General features: G+C 37.8%; 1 protein-coding gene across 1 annotated transcript in view; it reads right to left on the reverse strand.

Annotated features, from left to right (window-relative positions):
- Positions 1-2,692: 2,692 nt before the first annotated feature.
- The window catches only part of nexmifb (neurite extension and migration factor b), an 89,200-nt gene continuing 66,823 nt past the window's right edge, over positions 2,693-25,069 (reverse strand). Inside the window, exon 3 of the mRNA XM_028009331.1 lies at positions 2,693-11,860. Within this exon, the coding sequence (XP_027865132.1) occupies positions 7,677-11,860 (4,184 nt within the window). The 3' untranslated portion in view covers positions 2,693-7,676. The remainder of the gene's footprint in view (positions 11,861-25,069) is intronic.

Consider the following 25,069-nt stretch of genomic DNA (forward strand, 5'->3'; position numbering starts at 1 on the left):
CATTCCCATGGCATATCTTGAAACTGTCACAAAAGAAATGACTTTTCAACTTCAACAGGCAGAAGAAAAACATATTTATGGGCTGAAGAGGTCTGTTAGTGGAGCTATGCTGACAGCACTGTCAATCAGGAAATTCAAGTTGATTGTCTTTCCCAGTCCAGTACTTTCCAAACTTACTTTTGTTTCCAGTTGTAATTCACTTGGTTTGTTAGGTACTGCTTGGTTAGTTTTTATTTTCTACAATTTAACATGACTTGTAATGTATAAACAATGTTTATGTATGTCTTTATAATAGTTTTAGTAAGAATTACTCTAAGAACGCTTCATGAACAAGTTGTGAACTTCTCCGTGGTTTTCCCAGAGATGGTTAAAACATGTATTTTATTTATCAAAGATGTCTGAGTAGGACAGAAAATAAACCCAGTAATGATGATCTGGGAAATGGTAAAGGCTACATCTATTATATCTTAAAAGATGAAAAACTGGGTATAGGATTTTGTTCACCTTTCAAGTGGATAAATTATGGGAAATCAACTCCTTACAGGTTTATTTTGTTTATTTCTCTCTCTTTGTTCCATATGCTAACAAATATGCAGACATTTGTGATAAAATGGCACAAAAAACGATCTTAATGGTTTAATAGTACTCACTATGTGAAATTCTTTTTTGCAGAAGACCAGGGAAAGCTCGGTATGGGAGACAAAAGGAGTTGAACTGTATTTGGAGCAGATTCCCACTTGTCATTGATTGCAATCTCTGTTACAGGCTAAAGCTGGATAAAACTGCCTGGATCCCATTTAAAGGTGGGCTGTTATTACATTGAAATACACTTTCATAAATACAGTGTAGTCAGGCATGCAAAGACAATAAAGTTACTTTTATCTGACCTATATTCACTTACAATCCACTTAAGGTTGCTGTTATCCCCATTCTTTGAGAAACTGTTTCCACCAGACATTTCCTTCCACTCAACTTTCCATATAAATGCTTGGATGCAGTAATTGATGAACAGTCAGCTAGTTTTCCAGTGGCCTTCTGTGGCTTGCCTTCATTGTCTTCTGGTCATCTGTCAAGTCAGCTGTCTTCAACATTATTTTCTATAGGCCACAATATAAAATGTCTGTACTGAAAATATTTTTTCAATTTATTTGATGTGTTATACTTTTGTGAGAAACAGTATTTTGGATTTTCATTATTTCCAAATTAAGATAAAGAAACACTTCAAATGGATCACTCTGTATTTCATTATTTAAATTGAATCAGTGAAATAAATAGCTTGTCAATGATATGTTAGTGTATTCAAATATACCTACACTTGGATATTTGACATCTTTTGTATTAGTTTAGTCTGAGGCAAATATAAATAAGATTATCTTTTAGGATTACACTGGCATCTCAATCAACTGAACACATCAGATTTGTGGGTAAAGGTTTGTAATCATAAAATAATTACTTTAATGTAAATCTCTTGTGCAAGACCAGCATTTTCAAATCTTTGTCGTTTTTAGCTTCTTGATTTCACCTCACTCCTTCCAATACACAGAATTAAACATGGTAATTCTTTGAAAATGGCACACTGATGTCCTCTAAGTAATAATAATAATAAAAAACAAAACAAGGGACCAACAGTTGTCTTAGTGACAGCACTGCCTATTTCTGTCCAAGCAGTGTAAGCACACACTGACAAAACAAGCAGGATCTCATTTAATAACTACAGGTGCACTTGATGTATTGCATTAGACATTCCATCTTACAATTTGCTCGCCCCCGTATCTGCTACGGGTGAGTAAAGAACAAAAACAATGCTAATACCGGCTGACAATTTTGGAGGCATATATCACAGGATCTGTTTATGGTGCAAGGTTGTATCTCAGGCTCCAATTAAGCATGCCAAAATGAGTTGCAGCACGGACCACAGCGGCCCCGGCTCAAAGTTATGGATGAGCAGTCACTCAAGCAATGCCTGACCCAGAGTGCTAATTAGATGTGACATAAATTGCGGGAGCGAACGAAAGACTTGTTAAGAAATTGAAATGGCTTTTGTCTGCGAATCCACCAGTACAACAAACACGGAGAGACTAATTAGAGATATAAAGATAGGAAAGCTTTGCACGTACACACTTGATGGCACAAATAAACACTCAGCAGAGGAGATTTATCCATGCCACTATCATTGTTTTAGTAACAGAAAACATGCAGGAATAAATGCATATCAAAAATACAACTTCGTGATGGTTTTTGATATGGGTCAAATAGGCAATTGCCCAGGGTGCCACCAGGAAGGAGAAGGGAGGACATAAGAATCAGATAAAAAAATATATAACATATATAATATATATAAATATATGATCAGCTGTGTCCTGAACAGATGCTCTATTGTTTTATGCAAGTCCTGTCAATGAGTTGGAGCCCATTGTTTAATGCAAGGTTACTTGTTTTGTGCAGAATGGCATTGCATTCTAATCATGCCCCAGAATCTCAGATGACTTCCTGAATTTTGATTACATGGGACATAGCAGGAGGAAATGCTTTATTTCTTCCATTTTTAGTCAATATTTCTAGCTATAATTTTTTAAAATATACATATATATCACAGTCTACTTTTTTCATAAAGTATTTTCATAAGTATTTGCCTCAATTGTAAAACCATAAGATGTTGTCAAAGTGTGGGCAGGAATAAACACAATCCAACTCTCTTCAGAAAGCAGCATTCAAAATCTTATTTTAATTTGTATATTTACTCCATAAACAATATTACAAAACTCAGCAAGTTACCAATATTACATTATCACCATACAGGCTTGATCACAAATATTTAAAACCTTTGCAACAGTTACAACAAAACAAAAAAACAAAAATAATACTCAAATAATTTACATGAAAATCTATAAAACAGCAAATTGTTCACAAATTATATTTTTTTTCCCCAAGTTTTCATGTTTTTTTTCTTTGCTTATTTGTGTTTTGCACAGTAACACAACACTCTCACAACAAGATCATGGTCTTATTACAAAACTCCCAACAAAATGTAGATATTTCTAGTTTTCCTGTTGATACTTTCATATTTTGGTTTTCAAAACCAGAAACGTGTTGCTGTATATCCTTTCCACTGCCCACAGAGGCGCATAAAAGGTTACTCACACACACAAATACTTCACAGCACTTTCTAAGAAAAATATACACTTACAAAATATGTTACAAATTGGCACACAAAAAATATACAAGATTTTGTAGTGTCAAGAGTTCATTAAGATTCCTTCTGGTAACAACTCTAGACAGTATATATAAAGCTCGGTAATCTTTTAATGAAAAGAGCAAAAGTAATTCCAATCAGTGTCAAAGAATCATGAAGTGAATACATCAAACATAACATAACATTGTAATATACATTCATAAACAGGGTTAGGTACCTAATGTGTTTTGCATTTCTTTTTTTCTTTTTTTGATAACTCTGGGAAAAAAAAGTCAAACCCAAACATTAAAGAAATTAATTTTCTGCTTTCTTAGCACCATTAACATGAGGCAGCTCAACAGTGGCACATTTTAGAAATAATAATTTTTAAAAAAAGTAATTTTTTCAAAATAAAAATTTAGATGAACTCAGAGAAATACATTCAATTTGACAATAGGCAGAAATGAGAGAAGGCAGACTAAATGGGCCTTTGACCCATGTGGAGCTTCCCATCAGCAGCTTGTCTTGGTCCTAACCCTGATACACTATAGAAAATAAACAAAGGATCATGACGGAGAAAAAGAGACACAAAAAGATTGATTATGATCCTTGCCATATGCAAGCAATCAATTTCTATAACCTGTGTCAGAATTGCCATATTCAATGTGACAAAGCCTGTTTTTAAATCAATCGATCAGTTTGCCCGTACATTTCCATGCACTCTCATGTAATTACTTCTGTGTTCAAAATAATATTGTTCAAAACAGAGAAAACGTATAGGCTTCAGTAGATCTGTGTAAAAGATAGTCTACTACAGTTTGATTGGCTCTGAACTCATCCTGAAGCTGATTTATTGAATAAAATCCAAAGATTTTATTACTTATTAAATATGATTGTTAGGTCTATTTTAAGGTTGATTTCTATACCTTTTTGGTGCTCCGAGGTAGTGAATGAGCCCAAAGTAGATGACAGCAATGAGGTGTGCGTACACAGCAGAAATTATGACTTAAGTATGTGCTGAACACAGACATGTGTTACGGAGGGCAGCATTCCTCTTCTGCATCTGTGCGTGATGTTTAGGCAGAATGTGTGCAAAACCAGAACTTCATCTAAATAGAATGCAGCTTTCTTAACGGACTTTTATTTTTTCTGCACATTTAGGTCAAAATCTCTGCAGTGAAATAAGTTAATTAAATTATTTCTTGCCATGGATGGTCATGCTTTACTGGTTAGTAAAGTAGGCATGGGCCGGTTGCTGATATAGTATGGTATAGTAAGGTATTTAAATGTTTCGATATTAGAAACTGCTGAAACATTTTCTGTCATACTAATGCTACAATGAAAAGTCTTATTGATGAGGTGATACAGAAAGTGCCAGAGAAACAGGAGTGTTATTCAAATATAGTAATATAGAGCTGCTGCTCCTTCCCCATCCATTGCTGCACCTTGGCGTTAGCTAGCTGAAAGGCTACAACACCTTTTCTCAGCTTACAAGACAGACAGATTTGGCAGTTTAGTAAATAGTCTTGTGCAAAACACAGTGTGAAACTAAAAGAGTGCCACCTGTCACTGTTATGAACTGAATGATTCATTATTTTTTAAAGTGAGGGTCTGCAAAGTTATTATCAGTAATAGTGCCCTTACCAGTGTTAGATAGTGTTTGTATCAGAGTTAGAAAGAAAACGTGACAAAATTCTCAGACCAGAGGTCGGATAAGAGCTACTCAGGGACCCTGACCATGTCATTAGCAATTTCAAACAACTGAATCTGAAAATGTTTGAAATTTGTGGGACACAATGGCATATGAGGCAACAATACAACCAAGTTATTTTGTGGAGTCTGCTGGGTATACCTGATCTTCTGATATCACAGAAGTATTTTCTAAACACCTGGAAAAGCACAATATGGTATCATCTACAACCCTGTTGACAAAATCCAGAAGTTTAGTCCACTCTCTGTGAACTTAAAGCATAGTTGCAGCCGATCAAGGCTAATCGACAAAGTAATCAGACTTAACGATTGTTATTTTTGAAAAGAAGTCGTTCAAGTGGGAAACGGAGACAAACTTAACATGTGATATTTAATAATACAGTGGTTTATCCCAAAGATATTAAAATTCTTAATTCTAAAGTCCACTAAAACTGGGAGTTCCTCCTACAGCTGTTAGACCGATCTGTAGATTTCTTCAATTTGTTACAAACTCTCTGTGATGTGGCATCTGTCTGATGCAGATAATTATTGCTAAAAACAACTTCACAGAATTATAAGCTCATAAAAATCTAATTATACATTTAAGGTAACCCTGCTTAAAAACTCGATTTGGCAAGATCCAATCAGCCTCTCTGTAGCTAGCTACATGAGTGGATAGTCTGTTTATTTTACAAACTATTATCAGCTTGTTATAATTGTGTAACTCTATAAGGAGTAAAATGACAAAAGAGTTTAATATTGTTCTAATAACCATGTAGAAACTACAAATAGATTTATTGGGTAGTTATATTTCCTCTGAGTATCAAAACCGAAATTAAAATAACTTTTTTATATTATATTACATTACTCAAATTTAGCAGCAATGATGACTGTTCTTTTTTTGTTTTAAATAAATGAAATTAAATTATGTTATACAATTTCTTTTTATGTTTTTGCGTATACCTCGTGATACAGTATAACTTGTAATTTTAAATAGGATTATCATTCTCTGAGAATCTCATACCGGCCCATGTCTACTGGTCACAATATTTTTTCATGGACTGCAGTTACAGGTAAGCTTTTTGAAAACAAAATATGTCACTGTAAACAAAGAAAGAAGTAAAAGTTTTGACAAGATAAAATAAACCAGATGTTATGCAACACCAGAAGTGCAACTTATAAAGTAAGGCAATGTTAAGAAATAAACTGTATGGGAATGTTAAGAAAAGTTTCCGTTTAAATTACCTTTCCAAGCAAGAAAGAAATAAAAGTTTCTATGAGGAGTGAATGCAAAGACATGCTTTCCTTCATTTACAAGACTACTGATACCATTTGTACTGAAAACTGCTTTCACATTCACAATAAACCGAACTGCAAAAATGTCCATTCACGGCTGATGCATGCATCAGAATCTCTACGAATGATAATCTGACTTGAATTTCCAGTACAAACAGCTACTCAGCAAGGCGCAACCCCAAACAACAAGTCATTTACCTGCTTACCCTCAAACATTTCCACTACATGCCTCTTGGTCCAGATAGAGGTCATTTGAACCTCTCTTTTCACCCAATCCTTCCTCTACGAGCGGATCTCCCCTTTGTCTCTCTTTTGTTGCTTCTCCATGCCAGGCGATGTTGAGGTAAATTGAATTTGGCAAACAAAGTTGGGGGGGGGGGACGAGGAGAATTCAGAGTCTTTCTGATTTGGTTTTGTGAGTGGCGGTGTACCACTGCCAGCTGTTGGTGCCTTTCATCAGAGAAGAGAGAAAAAGTCTCAAATAAGGAATTCCTATAGTTGCAAGTCTCTGTAAGGAGTCTCCAACCTAAGCAGCCAATATTCCAATGGATAGAAAAGAGGAACAGCCAATATTCACACATATATAAGAGGTCATTTACACAGCATTGTTACTTTTGGCACATCGATTTTAAGATTATAATCATCTTTTTTTGCAAATATTGCATGTTCCTGTACAACAACATTGACAAAAATACTCTGAGGGTGGAGCTTTAATGAATTTGCAAGGCGTAAAAATGTAAATTTAGATAACCAGTTCTTCTCAACTCCAGAAGTAAACGAAACACTCAATAACAGGAAATGGGGAGTCAGTCCAACTTTGAGGAGAGAAAGAAAAAAAAAAGACGTCTGATATGTCATCAATACAAAATGGTCCCATCTTTTGTGTTCAAGATGTCTCGCTCTTAAATAGGGCTCATACACAGTAGGTTCCCCTCTTGAAATGAGCCAGGCAGTGTATGAAGGACAGCAACAACAGGACATCCATATTCTGCATACAAAAACAGATGAGGAGGGGGATGGGGTGCGTAGATGTCACTCAATGCATTTGTGTATATAGCTACATCTTTAGGGGAAAAGCAAAATAAATCTATAATTCAAGGGAGATAGTTCTGCTTAGAAAATACAAAAACGAAGTTCCTCAAAAAGGCGACAGAACTGTTTTCAAGGCTTATTTTCTTTTTTTTTCAGACAAAAGTAAAACAAAAACAACTATAAGAAGAACAAACAAAGCAAGAAACAACAAAAGCAAGAAAAAAAATGCAGCCATGGTCGTTTCAAATCTCAATCAAGCTTGACACAATCACTCAATAGGTAGTTTGCAAAGTACAAGAAGTTTTTTCATGCAGATAATCATTTCCTCTTCAGGGGTGTTAAAAGGAAGTGGGAGTAGTCAGGGGAAACGAAGTACTCATGCAGCTCTGGCATAGCATCAGTGTAGGTATGTTTGGGAGGGAGGGTTGAGCAGGTAGTGGGGAGAGGAGTGAGAAGGAGGGAAACAACAGCAGCTGATAACAAAATATTACCTCAGTTTTTCAAAAGAAGTCATCAGTGCTATGTCCTTATTTGGGTCTCTCTCAGCTCGCTTTCCTTTCAGTGTCTCAATCCGAGGGAACTTTGCACTGGTCTTGTGGCGGTAGAGCTTTTTGTGTGCTGGCCCGGGGTTAATAAAACTGGGTTTGTCAAACATGTTGCAGCCCAGCGCGAGCTGAGGGAACAGAGCTGGGTTGAATTTGGCCTGGTTCTTTCCTCCCTTTCCACCCGCCTTCCTACCTCTGCCGGCCCCCGTTAGTACGGCTCCTTTCTTTTTCAGGTCAGCCTCCGTACCTGCCAAAATTTTGAGAGTCTTTAGGTTGAGGCTGTTGGCCTCAGAGGGCGTGCAGGCCTCAGACATGGGATTCCACAAAGGCTCGATGGAAGCCATCATGAACCGTTGGACTTCGGCCATGCCAGAAACAATGTTGGACAGAATATTGGAGGGTTCCTCAAATTCTCTCTGGTCATCCCCTAGTAGGCTGTTACTCTCTGACCAGCCAGTGCCAGGCCAGTCCCCAGTGCTGTTACTGTCACTTAGGCCTGTGCCACCTGCCTGATTCTTTGCTGCCTTGCCCTCTAACATGGCCTTTATCTTTTTGGTCGACCGAGAATTCTGTTTGGGAGTCTTGACCTTTTCGGACTTGGGAGCTCTAGGAGCCCGGCTTTTCTTTGGGCTTTGCCCTGTGGCTGTCTGCTTGCAGCTGCCTTTCCTCTTGGACTTTATGCTTTTTGCACCTGTCTGTTCCTCAAACTCTCCCAGCTCCTTTTTATCCAAGCTTCCGACATCCTGATTATTGAAGTTGTGCAGGGGAAACTGGCCATCCTCCACTGTATATGCATTTGTTGTGTGCTCCTGTTGCTGTATAGGTTCACAGTTCCACTTCACCTCCCTATTGCAGTCTATAGTCATATCGGTAACATCCTGGTACTCTCCAACATTCCCTGCCATTTTCATTTCACGCCCCACCACCTGGGGGGACAGGTTGGGGGTCTCAGGAGGAGAAAGCTCTGACAGTGATGAGTGTCTGAACTTGTCAGGAGTGAAGTTGGAGATATCCAGCAGGTCTGAGGACTCCCTGAGAGGGGTAAGGGCATCCACACTTTGCTGAATCACCACTTTAGGGCTGCAATGAGCTAAGAAGCTGTCTCGGCCCTCCTCCTCACCCTCTTGTTCACAAGACTTGAGGCTGAGAGAGCTGTAATTGCTGGAGGAGGCTGACAGGGAGCCCACTGAGTCATAGCTGATGAGCCTACCATTGTCTGTGCACAGGGACCCTCTTTGGTATTGCACCTGGCCCTCCACGCAGGCAGACTGACATGCTTGCAGATTTGCCCCAGGCTGAAGCCCCGCCTCAGTCAGGTAGCTCTTCTCATAAAGCAGCCTGTCAGCCTCGGGGCTCAGCTGGCTGTAGTCAGACACTCGCAAGCTGTCATTCAGGGGCACAACAGCAGCTGGGAAGTTGTTGGGTAAGATCGGAGTCTCGGGGGTCTCAGGCCCAAAGCTCTGGCTGTGATTTGTACAGAGCTGTGGGTGCCACATCTGGGGAAAGCTGGGGCAGTTCTGAGGAGACTGCTGGAGCTCCGACTCAGAGGGGGGCGAGAGCACACAGCTCTGGGCAAGCTGCAGAGAGGAAAACTGCTTCTCCTCCAGGGACAGCCCCAGAGGATACTGTTGCCTGGAGGTCTGCTGGGGGAAATAAGAGATAGCTGCTCCACCAGAAGAATCTGTAGCATCTAACAGGGTCTGCAGGTAGCCCCCAGGGATGACAGGGACACTTGTCTCCACCTCTTCTGAGGAAGGTGCTTTGTCGGGAGAGCAGGTGGAGGAGACAAAGGGAAATTTCTCCTCGGATGCATGAGCATTGGTGGCATTGTCAGAGAAATGGGGTTTGATTGTAGTTGAACTAACGGCTGCCTGTTCTAACCCAGCAGCAGGCTCCTCAATCTGTGCAGCACTGACACAGGCATCCGTTTCATTTGTCACACTCCTCCCCTCCTCTCCCTCTGCCTTTTTCATTTTCGTGCTCCTTAGCCTGGCTTCACTTTTGAATTTCCTTATCCTGACTTTTCCTCCCAGTCTCCTCGCTTCCCTCTCTTCCCTCTCCTGAGAGCGGCTCTTGGTTGTGATTGTGTGCGTTATGGAGCTTGAGTCTAATGTGACAGGGAGGCCTGTGGCTGTTATTATTCCTCCTGCCGTGGGGGTGGGGTCCTCTTTAGTGACACCTGCATGGCTCTGATCAGAGAGAGGGGAACCCTGTGTTGTTGCTGATTGCTCCACAGTTTGAATTCTGTGAACCTTAAGCCTGTTGGCAATCTTGTATTTCCTTTTGGGGTGACTGGAACTGAAAGGCCGATGGTGGCGTCCGTTTAGATGAAAACCACGTTGCTGTTTATCTCTGGCAGCCAGCTTAAGCTGTTCCTGTCTCTGTCTTTGCTTCTCCTGCCAGAAATCTTTGAGAGGAGCCAGTATTTCATATTTGCTTACTGTGTCGGCATTTAGACTTACTGTTCCATCCACAGGGTCCAGCTTGCCCAGTTTCACCGACATGAGTCTCTCTCCTTTGAACCTGTTGATGATGATGTACTTGATGACCACAGGCGGCTCTTTCCGACAGGATTTTCGGCGTTTCTTAGGGCACCAATCCACATCCTCCTCTTCTTTCTGACCTGTGGGACCTTTCTCCTTTTTCTCTGCGTTCTTTTCACTCTCAAGCGAGTCAACATCATACAAGTAATCTTCACTGTATCGCACCTTTCTTTTGGAGCGCAGGCCATAGTTGAGAGGGTTTGAGGGACTGAGAAATCTCTTTGAGTGACCCTTTTTAAACTTGCCCTCCTGCAGGGTGTCTGAGGAGGAGCCAGTACAGGAGCTGTCATCGCTGAACTCTCCGGACTCCTCTGTGGAATTGAAGTCTATTAGGTAGCTCACTTTGGAGGCGGACATGGGGGAGCCTTGAGAGCCATCGAGTGGGCTCCGACCACTGCTGTCCCCACCTCTCCCTTCCTGTGCCGCCTCCAGTATGAGCTCATCAGTTTTGGACTGGATCTCCTCAGTGCTCCTCTTCAATATTGGCGCTCCTTCCTCTTTCTTGGCACAGTTGGCCAGCACACTGGGGAAGAAGTTGAACTGAGTCTCCTCCTGGAGCACATTTGTTTTTTCCCTCATGTTGTCCTGGAAAGACTCATAGCGAATCTTAAGTGAGCAGACGTCACTGCTTAGTGTTGAATCATCGTCTTCATCGTCAAATAAATTGTCGACATCCTCCTCAGAGAACAGGTTGACAGACAGTTCGTTCTTGGAGCAAAGATCTAGCAGTTCCATTTTGCTCTCGCTGATGAAGGACTCAAAGTAGCCCCAGTCCTGACCAGCATTAGCCAGAAGAACTTCTTCTCCACTAACTTTATCTAGTAGCAGGCCCTCATACAAGTTCTTAGCTGTAGTATCATCTGCAGGGTCATCGCAGTCCACAGTGGATTTATTTTCCTCTGCTCTTTTGACTTCACTTGGGGCTTTGGGAAGAGGAAAGTTTAGTAGCTGGTCAGAGAGGAGCTGTTCCCCAAAGTGACTCGCTGGCTCTCCTGCGTGGCTCAGACACTGAATGCTGATGTTGTTAATGTCAGAGAAGTCCTCTCGGCTCACATCCCCTATCCGTACGCTGAGCCCTGGATCCACATCAGGATTGGTGTTGAGGTTTGTTGGGGGGTTCTGGATGGAACTGCGATCTGTAGCATCACGGGTTTCAATTAGGCAGCCAAGACAGGTTCGGGCAGGCTGGAGAAGACACTCCTCTGTCAGTGCAGACACAGCGCTGGCCTCCATTATTGTATTAGGCAGTGGGAGGGTAATGGTCAGCGGAGAGGATGTTTTCTGTGGTTCTCCCGTTAGGGCCCAGGAGCCTGCAGTTGGGTGGGGAAGTGATGTGGGAGCACGTTGAAGGTGGGGGTCTATAGTCTGAGCATCACTGGACGAAGGGCAATGTGCCACTGCTTGAGTCAGAGAGAGGTCACCACCAAGGGCTAGAGGGAGTGGTGGTGATGCAGGAGCGGTCCTCTGGTGGGTTGAGAAGACCTGCTGTGGTGTCTCTGCAGCAGGAGGAGGTGAAGAGGCAGGAGGGAGCGCAGCATCGACGAGTCTGCACAGACTCAGTTCACCGCTCTGTTCACATACCTCTGTAGGGAGAAAGTAAAAAAGAATATCAGCGCCTTGAACTGTTATTCTGAACAGTGTCTCTGTGTGGTAGTCAAATTCTTCTCAGCTGTAATTAGTGTCAATTAACCCCCTGGAGCTGAAAATGTCAGTTTTTGATGTCATTCTTAAACATTGCTAATTAACTTTTTGCACCACATTCAATAAGGGGTATTAACAATATCAAGTTGGACATCTTTGCATGTTGATGTAAAAAATGGGGGAAAAACTATAGGCAAGATATGAAAAAGAGTTACCTGTTACAGGAAACATTAACAACAATGCAAAACTGAAACTGGCAAAGAAAAGCAAATAGTTTAACCCTTTAACTAGAAGTGAAATAATAAATTAAGCACCAACATATGATAACAAGAGGCAGTACAATTTATCTCTACATGATTTAAACAGGATATTTTCATTTGCAGTAATCATCGATTGTTTGGATTTTGCAAAAATTTTCTTATAGAACTGAATCACAGAAAGAGGTGCATCATTGTGACTTTCTATCACTATGATAAACTGATGAAACTGTACAGAAAGACTTAAGTCACACCTTATTTCTAGCAGTGTAACACTGGAATATTAAAAGTTATTAAATTGACATTTTCTTGAGAAGTGTTATTCAGCTGCAGTCTGCATGACTTGGTCTGGTGAAATAAGAAAGAAAGCCACTCAGCAGAATTTTGAGTACCTGGTGGTAAAACTAATAAACAGTGGCAGACATGACATGCAGTGTCAAACTCAAAATTTTCACATGAATAAATAAATGTTAAAAATGAAAAAAAGATAACCTAAGTAAATGAAAAAAAAATCAATAAGATTCAAGTCCAGACTTTTACTACACCAGTTCAAAACCTCAATTACTGGTTCTTTTGAGGCCTGCAGTGTTTTGTATGTTGTTCTGGGTTTTTTAGTGACCTCTTGGATGAAACATCAAAGTACTTATATTAATTTTGGAAGGACAGCTAATTCAGGGAAGGTTCTCCATAGCTCAGAGCTTTCTCTTCTGCAGCCTAATGCTATTTATTACTCGCCCTTAAATTTCTTTAAATAAGGATATGATGTCTTGATTTTAAGATCTCTGCTTAATGTTGAGATAGAGTTTTTATATGATTTCTACAGTTCTGAAGGTAATCAGACCTGTGTGTGTGTGGGCGTGTGTGTGTGTGTGTCAATTAAAATTTAAACTAAATTTTTCAAAAAATGTGTATATCTTTGCATGTATGCAATTCTTTATATGAGGACATGTACGTTGCCACATAAGCTCAAGTAGTTGTTCTTTGTATATCTATCATTACAACTGTTTAATGATCTGATGCATTTAACTGTGACTAAAAAGAAAAACAAAAGAAACCTGTCAGGGAAGGGGGTGGGGGGGCAAATACTTTTTCGCACCACTGTATGCATTTTGTAAACATTAATGATTTAAAAAAAAGATTCATACACGAACCACAAACTTATAATGGTGCAGAAGTTAATATCTGCGCAGCATCCAATCTTGTATTGATCTGAACTGAATTGAATGAAAGTGTTGTTCCAAGCTGAAAAGAGTTTATTATCACAACACTTCTTTTGAATACTTACTTTCTTTATGTGAAAACACATAATGTTCAGAGAACATTTAAATAGTTTTTGGGATTGGAACTGCTTTAGACTGAGAGGAATAACTGCAGCTTACTGACTTGCAAAACCACGATTCTTTAGATTCTTTAAAACACAGTTTGAGTTCTCAAAATAGTGATACCATCATAAGTGATCTGCTATAATTCAGCTGCATCAGTAGTTTTAGTTGACTTGTATTTTTCCATGATTTGTCATTTCATATTTCTTAAACTATTCAACAGAAGTAAAAACTCATTTTTCCAAACTACTGCTAGCGCATAGGCATTGACTGGTAGATTTAGCATTTCAAAAGGGAAAAAATTATATGTTAATGATGTGCTAGCAAAATACAATAATGACTGACTTTTTTAGGATGTTAAATGTGAAATTAGAAATGTCTGACTAAAACATTTTGTACTCAACTATTTGAGAAAACCTTTAGATTTTTTACTTAATTGCAGACTTACATTGACTGCACTTTTTCCCTTTTTGAGGAAATATATTTTGTAGATAATGTTAACGAACAAATCAAACAAAACTCATAAATAAAACACACATTTCATAACTAATTTAAATTCACTTTACATGGAAATATTGACTCAAATATAGATAAAAGAGATAATGGAAACAAGTTTTTCATTTGGAGTTGCACTCATGACTGAACTGAGGCATTTCCTTTTCACTTCATTTCTGTTGCAGCTTATTCAATATTCAATACATGCCGCATATTTAGGCTTTTTTATTTTAAAATAAAGAAGTAAATAAAAACGCTCCATCTTATTTGATTTATTTTGTCCTGCTGGTTGTGGACATTTAAATTTTGCGCTTTATTCTGTACATCTTCGTTCACATTATTCTGTTGTAATCAGTTGGACAATAAAAAGCCATAGTTTATTGGATAAAAAATTATGAACTAAAATAATTGCTTTGGATTTTTGGAGAAAAATTGGCATTTTTGATTAGTTGTTTAATTAAATGATAGTCAATGAATTAGCTGAAACGTTTTCATTTTAGTGTAAGACAATAAGTAAAATGGATTTTATATTTCAAAAATATTGTCAGCGTAATGTATTGTTACACTGCTATTACTTTTTATTTTACATTCAAGGTATCAGTCATTTTGCCAATTAAATTTGTGTCATGAAACAGACAAATTGAAACTCTGTTTCAATTAAAGCTGCAGTCAATTCTTTCTGCCTGTCAATACTTTTATTATTTATTTAAATATCAATTTATTGTATGTTTACTTGGGAAGACACTGAACTAGATATTGACCTATAAACTATCAATGCATAGCAATGTAAATCCAAATGATGAACTAATACGGTGCCATAGTTCAAGTTTTAATGCAGAGCAACAGAAAATGAGTGGTAGTTTTTAAAAAACAACCAAACATCAACAACACCACCCCATGTTGTCTCTTTACCAAGAGGCACAAACTGAAAACACTGAAACGAAATTTATTCAAGTTCAGTTAAACAACAACTTATGCAGTTTCATGTCATGTTGCAGATTCACTACATGCAAGTATCCAGCTCCAATTCAGGCACAAAGTCAACTTTGCTTTTGTGCAGCAGCGTAGTGAATAATAATAATAATAATAATAATAATAATTATAGTAATAATAATAAAAAAACAGATTGACAGCTAAAAATAACACAAATACAAGTTAGAACTACATCTTAAAAAACTGGTTTTGGGAATTTGCAACAAGCATTTTATGACAAAAGCAAGTCATTTGGAGACGTTCATCGGCATGTAACAATCAAAACTCAGAGAAGCAGGCTTGCAGCAGAAGGCAGATAGCTTTGTTTGCTCTGCATAATTAGATGACAGCAGCGGAGGCAGGTATGTACACATGGGACACGACAGGCCCATATGTTGGAGACTGTATAACCAATATCATCTCCACCTGCCTCCCTCACCGGCATCCCAAGCTGCTGTCTCGCACATATTCTTTAAAACAGTGCCAGGAAGAAATTCCGAAATTGAAAAACACAGCACAGCAATTAATGTGCTCACAGAGGTTAACTAGCAACAAACCCCATTTTAGAATTGGACGCGCCTAATCACTATTGAGGTAGTGATAAATGCTCGAGGCAAAGGCTGCTCAGTGTACAGCATTCAGCACGACTGTATTGGTGATGAGTAAATCTTTGAATATGGATAGGATTTGAGAGTGATTTAATGAGGTAATGAAATTTCAGAGAGCTGGTCTCTGTGGGTCTGCGGCCTGCAGACACACTGGTGCAACATGAAACTCCTGCGATGAGCTTATGACTGCGCTACTGTCATCTTTAATGAAGGAAAACCTCCAGAGGAATATGCATCATCTCTTTTCCTCACAGAGTAAGAAAACTGTTACAGCAGCAGCTTCTCAGAGGTGGCAGAAGCATCACAGCGAGGCGTTTGTCATCAGCTTCTTTCAATCTGTGAGCCAGAATGACCTCAGAGCAAAATGCCTGGGACTGACACATGTTCTCTTTGGAGAGTCAGGAGAGGCATCATTTCCTACATTTAATACTAGAGCAGCACATAAAACACTACTGTGTTGTTTCTCTAACCCAAATGCTGGATTAATGCTGTTGGGACGGAGGTTGGGTAGTTTTTAACCTGACACTCTGGCTACCATTTTGACATATAATGTGACTTATAATGCTCTACTTCCATGGGACGAAGGAAGAGATGAAATGGTAAAATGATGCCGCATAATGATGTTGTCAGTAGGTTGTGATCACTTTAGTTCAGACTACTAAAGACAGACAGCAGGTACAGCTATCAACCAGCTTGTGCTACATGTATTCAACATTCACACTTTGACCAAACAATTGGTAATAAAGTTAACAGCGACAGACCAAGCACCTTCGTATCAGCCAGTTTTATGTCTTCTCTTTTTTTCTTCAAAAATCTATTTATTGTCTTTTATATTTCAAAAGAGACACACAGACAAGTAACTCACAAATGCACAAAACACCAAACAAAACCAAAAGAAAACACATGAACAACTTAAACATTCAAGGTGACAAACATAAGTTGATTGCAGTTAGACAGAGTACTTTAAGTTTACATGTCTTCTCTTTTTGCTTTTTTGCTTTAGTTAAATGTTTAAATCATCAAATAAATTTTATATCAGGGCAGCGTAGCACAAATAAATAAATACAAATTGAAGTGATAAAATTACTTATTCTACTAAGAGAAAAAGCTATCCAAACCAGCTTCTACAGCTGGTTGGCGGCATCAACAGACATCAGGTGTTTGTGACAACACAACACACCTGATGTTTGTGAAAATGTCAGTTTTCTTCACTGACATTTTTGCAGTACATGGTTTTCAACATGCTTAAGATCACGTTACAGCATTTAAATAAGATTTAAGTCTGGGCTTTGACTAGGCCCTTCAAACACTTGCCATTTGTTTTTGTTTTTCAACCTGCTAGTGTGCTATGTAATATTGTCTGTAACCAGTTCCAGTTTTGTATGTGTTTATGACTTTGTTTTTTATAAGTTTTTGAATATCTCCAGATCAGGACAACATGTGCTGCTTTTTGAGATCTTTTAACCTACTTCATGTTATCACATTCTTAAAAGTGATTTCTTCTTTTCTTAACACTTAAGGTTAGAGGATTTTAAACAGTGCAGGCAATTAGCCTCCACAGCACAGCATGAGACTACTTAATGTTATCCGGTAAAAACTTTGTATTTTGTGTAGCAGTATGTTAGTAGCTACAGAATTAAAGAAATGCTAGAAAATATTCTCACAATAAATTACATAGGAAGAATTTTTACAAAAACAGTAAGAGAAAGTTTATTAACAATCTCTTCAATTAGCCACAAAAATAGAGGAAATTACATGAAAATAATAAAGGGAAAGAGATTATTAGCCTCCTTTATCACCTTGTGTACACAAAACCTAAGCTGCCATCTAATGTTGCAAAAGATTGTTGAAAATTGCTTGGAAACATTAAACTCATATTGAGAAATGTGCTTCCTCTGGGCTTGTAATGGATTAACAATGTACCCTATCCAATGTGTGTGTGCATGCATAGATTCATGCAAGAGCGGGTGTGTGTTGGCGTGTGTGTGCGTGTGTCGGAGCGGGAGAGTGATAGAGTGTGAGTATTGGCTTGGGGGTATAGTGTTATCGAGAGGCCATCTGTCTCCAGCTGGACCATTAGCTCTTCAGCTGTTCAGAATGTGCCACAGATCAGTCAGTCAGACAGGTACACAAACACACACATATATTCACACACAGACGGTCTTTCAGTGATGATTGCGGCTGAAAATTCAAGTTTGACATTAGAGGTCAAAAGGGGATCAGCAGCTTCGTATTTGCTGATACGACACAGCATAATGTTACTACTAAATCTGAGCTGGCAAATGCACACTAGACAAGCATCCAAAATGCTCAACACTGCCAGGACTCAATATCCAGCTAGCAGGGTGAACTACGCATACACTGACAATAAAACATGCTTTAACAGACTCTGAGATCATCCTGACACAGTTGCAGTTTTGTAATGGTTTTATCAGGAGGGAAGCTCCTTGAATAGAAAGCGACGCTGGATTTGACATAGTTCATGCAATCTGGCAAAGGCATACACCACTGAGCATATGGAGGGACCCTGACTGCTGGCAGGTGGTGGTGATCTTCTGATCCCTATTGCTGCCAAGCCCAGCCATGCTAGACAGTTTGACTGCAGCCAAACTCGGGCTAGACCAGACCAGACCAGTTAGCAAACCCTCAGCTCCTAGGATCACATCTATTTCACTCTGCATATAACACTCGGGACTTCTCCCACCTGAGGTAAAGCCCGAACTGCCCTGTGCCAGCCAGCTCTATGAGCAAACAAGGCCATGCTGTGGGACACGGTGATGGACACAAGAGAAGGGGCTGGTTGGCAACTCCTGCCTCATCTATTACTGCAGCAGAAGCCACATATTTACAGACATTTCCATGGTTATTTTTCTCTTTTATATTTCATTCGTTTATTATTATTTTAGAGCCATGCGCACATTAAACATTATGAAAGTATAAAACATAAACAGGATCAGCATTCTTGTCATTTTCAAGGTGAATGACTAATTTTAAAAACATACTTTCCAAGAACAAACAGATCCTTTTTGCCACATCCTCATCAACTAGAAGGAACTGGCATGTGTGTACGATGGCAAAGCTTCTAGAAATCTATTAAAACAATTAAATAATGAATTTTCTTTACCTTTTTACTGGGAATATGTTGAATGAGAGCATTGCTACATTGTTGTGACAAAAAAAGCAGATGAAGTGAGCACTTTTTCATCAAAGATCATATTAGCAAGAAACCCAGAACCCTTTGAAACTAAAGCTCTTTCACCTGCTCCAGGGTTATGAAATAATTACAGTCTTAAAAATCAGGAAAGGGACAAACCCAAAAAGCAGCAAGTCAGAAACCAGATCATTGAAATGACCACAAATGTTTGTGAGCATAAAGTTTATCTTTTACAATGTTTTTAGTATTTATGTGTCCTCTGTCGATGCAAAGCATCTGCTAATGTCCACAGATCAGGGTAAATCAAAAACCAGTCCCATTAAATAACCGTTCTGCATATTCAGCCAAAAATAATTACATAGCTTCAGGTGAAAATGTTTTACTATCTAATTCTGAACCAAATGGATAAGAGATCATTTAACTGTGGCTGTGTTTTTATATTAGTATTTTAACTTCCCTTCCATCTACTTGGAAGTGACTTTGTAGGGTCAAAGAATGAAAAAAAGTGCATCCTTTGAGAGTTGTGACAAGAGATGTCTTCAGACTCCACACAGAGTACTTTTAAATCTCTGGGTTGGGTGCTGGTGTTTTAGGTTTATTGGAAACAAGATTTTTTCGATTTCCTCCTCCTCATTGACTTAATCACCAGATGGACTCATTATGCCTAAGTTCAGCATGTCAAAAGAATCAGAATTAAGAAACTTTCATCTGCCTTTTACATACTTCTCCTTTTGGATCATGGAGATAAATATATCTGATGAAATGCAAAAGTTAAAAAAAAACTAAAAAAATGTGCCTTTTAATTAAGTCTTTTTGCAAAAGTCATTTAAACAAAATTACATGTCCAAATGTTGGAAGGTGAGTTAAATATAACATTTAAAGTAATAACAATTGGAAAATATTTTTCCATTACTGCCATTCTATGCATATCAATAATTTCTCTGTTTTCAGATTTCTATCTGTTTGATATCAAGCCTCCGTCTCCTTATCACTCACATACAGAAGCTTTACAATAACAAAATGCACAGCTAATTGCTCTCCAGCTCTGCAGCCTAGGAGAGGGGGCTCACTTATGCAGCTTGGTTGGTCAGCTAAGAAAAACCTTTTTTATTTTGCTATGTTTTCACTACATATGACATTTTGTGAATGGTGGTGGAGAGAATGAGCCCAGGTAGTACAGAATGTCCATAATAAGTGGTGAGTAACTGCAGCATGATTCATAGCTGTCCTTTTCCAAAGAGGTAGCCTATTCCTGCTCAGTGGACCTGTTTTCAATCTTTTCTCTCCTTTGTTGGGCTCATACTACAAATTTTTCTCCCTCTTTCTTCACTGCTTCTCTCTTCCTCTGGGTGCCTCTCGAGGAGCAGGCGAGTTGCTCAGGATCATTTGTAGGACTTTACAGACTGAGCCTGACCAGAGGTGAAACACTAAGATAAATCTCTTTTAAGAACTAGAGGTGCTTGGCTGTTTAAGCAGAAAAAAGTTACAGTTTCTAAAATACACAGGAAACAACAATCAACCAGGATAGACTGCTGTAAACTAAAAGTTGGCTCTTTTTGAGTGGGTAGGTTTGGGAGAGTGGAGCGTTGAGAGGCGTTGGGTATAAAAAAAATACAAAAAATACTTTAACATTTGGGGAGTTCACCAGCCTTAAATGCTGTGCTGATAAGAAGCTTAGATAATCTCAATATGAATAACAAAATATTAATTTGGGGCCATTGAAATGAATTTCAGCTGTTATTCTTTCAGAGTTGGATGATTGTGCAACCTAAATAGAACAGGATACACAAGTTTACGTTAAATGTATACTTCCTCTAAAGCTCTTAGAGGTCATTGTATAAACTGTACACATACTGTATAAAAAGGCATAACATTTATACATTAAAGAAAGTAATGTTCCTTTGATAAGAGAAAAATGTCTCTTATCCAATCAGACTAATATTTTGGATGGTCACCCCAAAGAATAGACGACCATTTCGAAAAACTATTTGAGCCCAAGCTTTAATTTCCAGGCCTGATGTCTTGAGATGTTGTTTCAGTATTACTAAATAGTAATTATTTTCTAACACGTGCCAGCTCATCCTCTTGTTAGACACATAACGTTGCCATCCCTGTACCCACGTCACAGTTTGAATGGTATTCTTCAGCTTTCAAGTGTTCTCCTTTTCCCTCCAAATCTAACTAGAGTTATTATTCCCAAACACTTCAATTTAACTTTATCCAAATCACATAAAATATCTCCCACTCCTAAAGTCTCACTTTTTATGTTGCTTTTAGAGTAATGGCTTCTTCCCGTCTAAGAAGCCTTTCAGTCCATGTCAGTAAAGGACTTGTTTCACTTTGGTTAAAGACACACACTCTCTTTCTCTTACTGACAGTATTTTTATGAAGCCTTTTGCTCTTTTCTGGGGTTAAGCTGTGTTATTTGTACCATAAAATGTTTCTCTATGTGACGGAAAATTCTTCTCATTGCTCAAAAAGTATAATAGCTGAACATTCTCATTTTGTTTATACTTGCGTACAAGTTTTTTGTGAAATCTTCAGGAATAAGTAAATTGTACTAAGAATGAAACAGACTTGTGGAGGCCCTCAATTCTCCTCCTGAAGTTTTGGCTGATTTCCTGTGATGTTCCATAATGTCACACAAGAAGGCTTAATATTTTCTAGGCAAGTTGTCTTAAAATGAATTTAAAGGTGCGCTTCCAATTAACTACATTGTTGTCAAATAGTCTGTCAGAAGCTTACAAAGCCATTAAAACACCATCTAGATTTCTTTAAATTGTTAATGGGTATAGTGATTTTGGTTTAAATCAAACTCTGAATTTCAAGAAATTATTACTCAAAATGCATGTGGAAAATCTTATTTTTTGCTATACATTCTTCCAACCATATATATATATATATATATATGTATATATATATATATTTTTTTTTTTGTATTTTGTTGAGATCAGGACCATCCAAACCCAGTTTAGATGTGTGTTTGGGGTCTCTGTCTTATTGGATCACCCATTTAAAGTGATTGAGGAATTTGGAGATAGACCTTTAGGATACCTCTCACCTTGTATGAGCAAAACCTTCAGGTCCAATCTACTCTGAGCCAATTAAGATGATTTTAACAGTTCTACAGAAACATGAACAATAGGAATAAAAATGCAGTTTGATATAATGAAGAATTAGCCCACTGCACTCACTGCTGACAAAGCGCCATGAAGTTTGATCTGGTTTTCTTAAACTGTCTCAGAAAAGTTGATAAATAAATTTTAGAATAATCATCCACTCTAGTGGGTCAAATGTTCAGTAAGCTGAACGGTCTGAGCTGCAGGCAAACATGAATTCATTTTCAAAACAGTTTTAAAATTATGAGCTTATATCAAAGCAAAAATAAAGGATAAAAAAAATATGTTAATAAAGTTTGTTGAAGCATAAAGATATTCATTTCCCCCACTATTGTTTTCATTCTGTTTTTTACCATAAAAATGTTGTGAAAGTCCGGTGCCTTTAAATACAACAAAATAAATCTAAATACACAAACAGATTATATCCTTTATTGCACAGACAAAGGTTTTCTATTAGTGAATGCACAATTATTCTCTGACAAGCCTCTAATCCTGCAAAAGATCTCCAACGTGTGTCCCTTATGGAAGTGCTAAGTGCAGACATCTGTGACCAAGTTATTCTGGATGGAGAGGGAGAACTAATTTTTTCAAGCTGTATTTACATATTCAACTTGTCTGAATCTTCTCTGCATGTACCACAAACACAATTATTACTTCAAAGTATTTAAACTATAAATAAATTATCCTCTCTGTAGTTATCTCCTTCATCACAGATGAGGTGAATAAACACTGTAGGACCGATTCCATTATACAGTTTCTGCTTGTTTTGTTTATTTTTTATTACATACATACATACTGAAGAAAAACAATCCAATGTAGCATTATTACATAAGGGCCATTCATCTCTGTATGGACAAAGTTCTTGCTGCCTTTAAATTTTAATTTAATAAGCAAGTTCCCAAAGCATTTATGTTGGTTCTTTCTGAAAGTTTAATAGGATCAATTGTCAGAAATTAATGCTGATAATTAATATTTATATTGTAAGGTGCTGTGAAACAATATTTGTTCACTTGCAGATTTTATTATATTATCAAATTATTTTTTAAATCTCATTAAGATAACTTGTGTAAATACATAATGCAATTTTCAAATAATTTCCCTAGGGGGGAAGCTATAAACACCAACCTGGCTATATCATGACAATTACTGACATTTAAAAAAAATCATTAATTAATTGTAATCTATCACAATCAACCACAAAGTCTAATTACTGCTTGATCTGTAGAACCAAGAAATCACTTAAATACAACCTACCTGACAAGATGAAGTAGGCTAAAACATCTTAAAAAGCAACACATGATGCCCTTATTTAAACAATTCAAAAATTATTTGTTACAGCCTGAAAAGGTTTATGTTGTTTTCCATTATCAATAAATATAAAAGAGCAGTGAACCTTCCCAGGACTTCATTGCAATGTCTTTATTAAAACTGCTGCACAGTTTCTCACCCTGAAAAACTTGTTGTAATTATGTAATTATGAGGCTTTTGCCATCAGTCTGAGCTTAAACTCAGGTATACTTGGGTTATGAAGCAGGACAATTATCTAGTTCAAGACTAACTCTGAATGGCTAAAAAAAAAAAGCAAAATCAAGGCTATTAAGTAGCCTATTCAAAGTTTAGAGATAGATGTAATTGATATCCTATCTTGTTTTATAACCTTAAACAGACCATGCTAAAATTTTCCAGAGTGTGTTTGAGTTAAAAACAATTTTGTAAATAATTGGTTAAAGCTTCTTCACACTGATGCAAGTGATTTCTTGCCAAACTCTTGATGGCAGTTGTCGTCACTAAGGGTGACACAACCAGTTATTATATTTTCTCATGGTTGGTTAGGTAAGTGTTTAAACTAAATCCTATTTTCAAAACAGCTTTTTGCATTTAACCAGGTCCTCTTTGCAGTAAAGTTTGTTGGATTACCTGGAACAAATATGCTCTTGGATATAAGAAAACATTACAGAATATTTCACAGACCACCCTTAAGAACTGATTAAAAAGAATCAAATATTTTTTTTTTTACCAGAAACCACTATTGCGAGAATGACAGAATAAAAAAGTCTTAAGCTAAAAGGAGGTTTTAGAATAAATAACAAAGTAATCTATATAATTTAGATGTTCTATATTTTTTCCAAGGAAACAAAATTAACCACTTATTGGAGCTTAAGTTGTCATCCCTTCTTTCACATTTGCACCATTTTATAAAAAATATGCCGATATTATATTTTTGAGTTGAAGGCGCATGAGGAGAGAGGATTAACAATAGCTTAAAAACCCTCATTTAATGTTTCTTCTCCTCTTCTTTGAAAAAAGCAGGTGTTGCACCGTCCCCATTTCTTGTCAAAGAGCTTAAAACTGAGGGTAAGAAAAACTAATTTAAGAAATAGCTACTTCTTGGGCATGGAAAGACTAATTGCCCCTTTAAAGCTTTCATTAATTCAAGCTCACTTATTCTTAGGGAAAGAAAAATTTCCCATTTTAAGATCAACAACTGAAACAAAGAAAACAAATAAGACAATACTGGATTGGTTGTTAGCACAGTTGCCTCAAAGGAAGATGGCATTGGGTTCAAATCCACGTTCACCTAACATGCATAAGGCGTGTACTGGCAGAAAAATTAATGCATCATTCACTTTTCACATTTTGGAAAATTACCACCACAAACCCTGAAGTATGTTGTTGAGATTGTAACAATAAGTGATGAAACAATTATGGGAAAATGATTGTCAGTTTTCCCAAGTCTTTCACAGCTTCCAACAAGTTATCTTCCAACATTGTTCTATCTTTAACTTTATCCTTTTCCTATTTGGTTTTCCTTTGGGATTTAAAGTATTCCTGACCTCAGTCTTTAATACAATCAAATCTAATCATCTTCCCAGTTTCTGCCATAAACAACAGAAACCATTCTTATTGGTGAAGATAGTGTATACGGTGCTGTGTAGGGTGCTGCTCATATCGTTTTCCACATAAACTAAAAAGTAACATTTTGGTCTCATCAAGCCAGAGCACTTTCTTTTATGTAGCAAACTGCAAATGGGACTTCTTGTAGCTTTCTTGCCATAATTGCTTTTTTTGATTTTTATTTTCACTTCCTCTTATGTAAAGACTTGTGAAATAGATGACTAGTCATTCTCCTGTGAGCAGATTCTTTCACCTGAACGGTGGATATCTGCAGATCCTGCCGAGTTCCCATGGGGTTTCTGGCTACTACTAACAATACTCTCCTGGCC

This window comes from Xiphophorus couchianus, chromosome 23, assembly GCF_001444195.1.
Source record: "Xiphophorus couchianus chromosome 23, X_couchianus-1.0, whole genome shotgun sequence".
In the NCBI taxonomy this organism is placed as follows: Eukaryota; Metazoa; Chordata; class Actinopteri; order Cyprinodontiformes; family Poeciliidae; genus Xiphophorus; species Xiphophorus couchianus.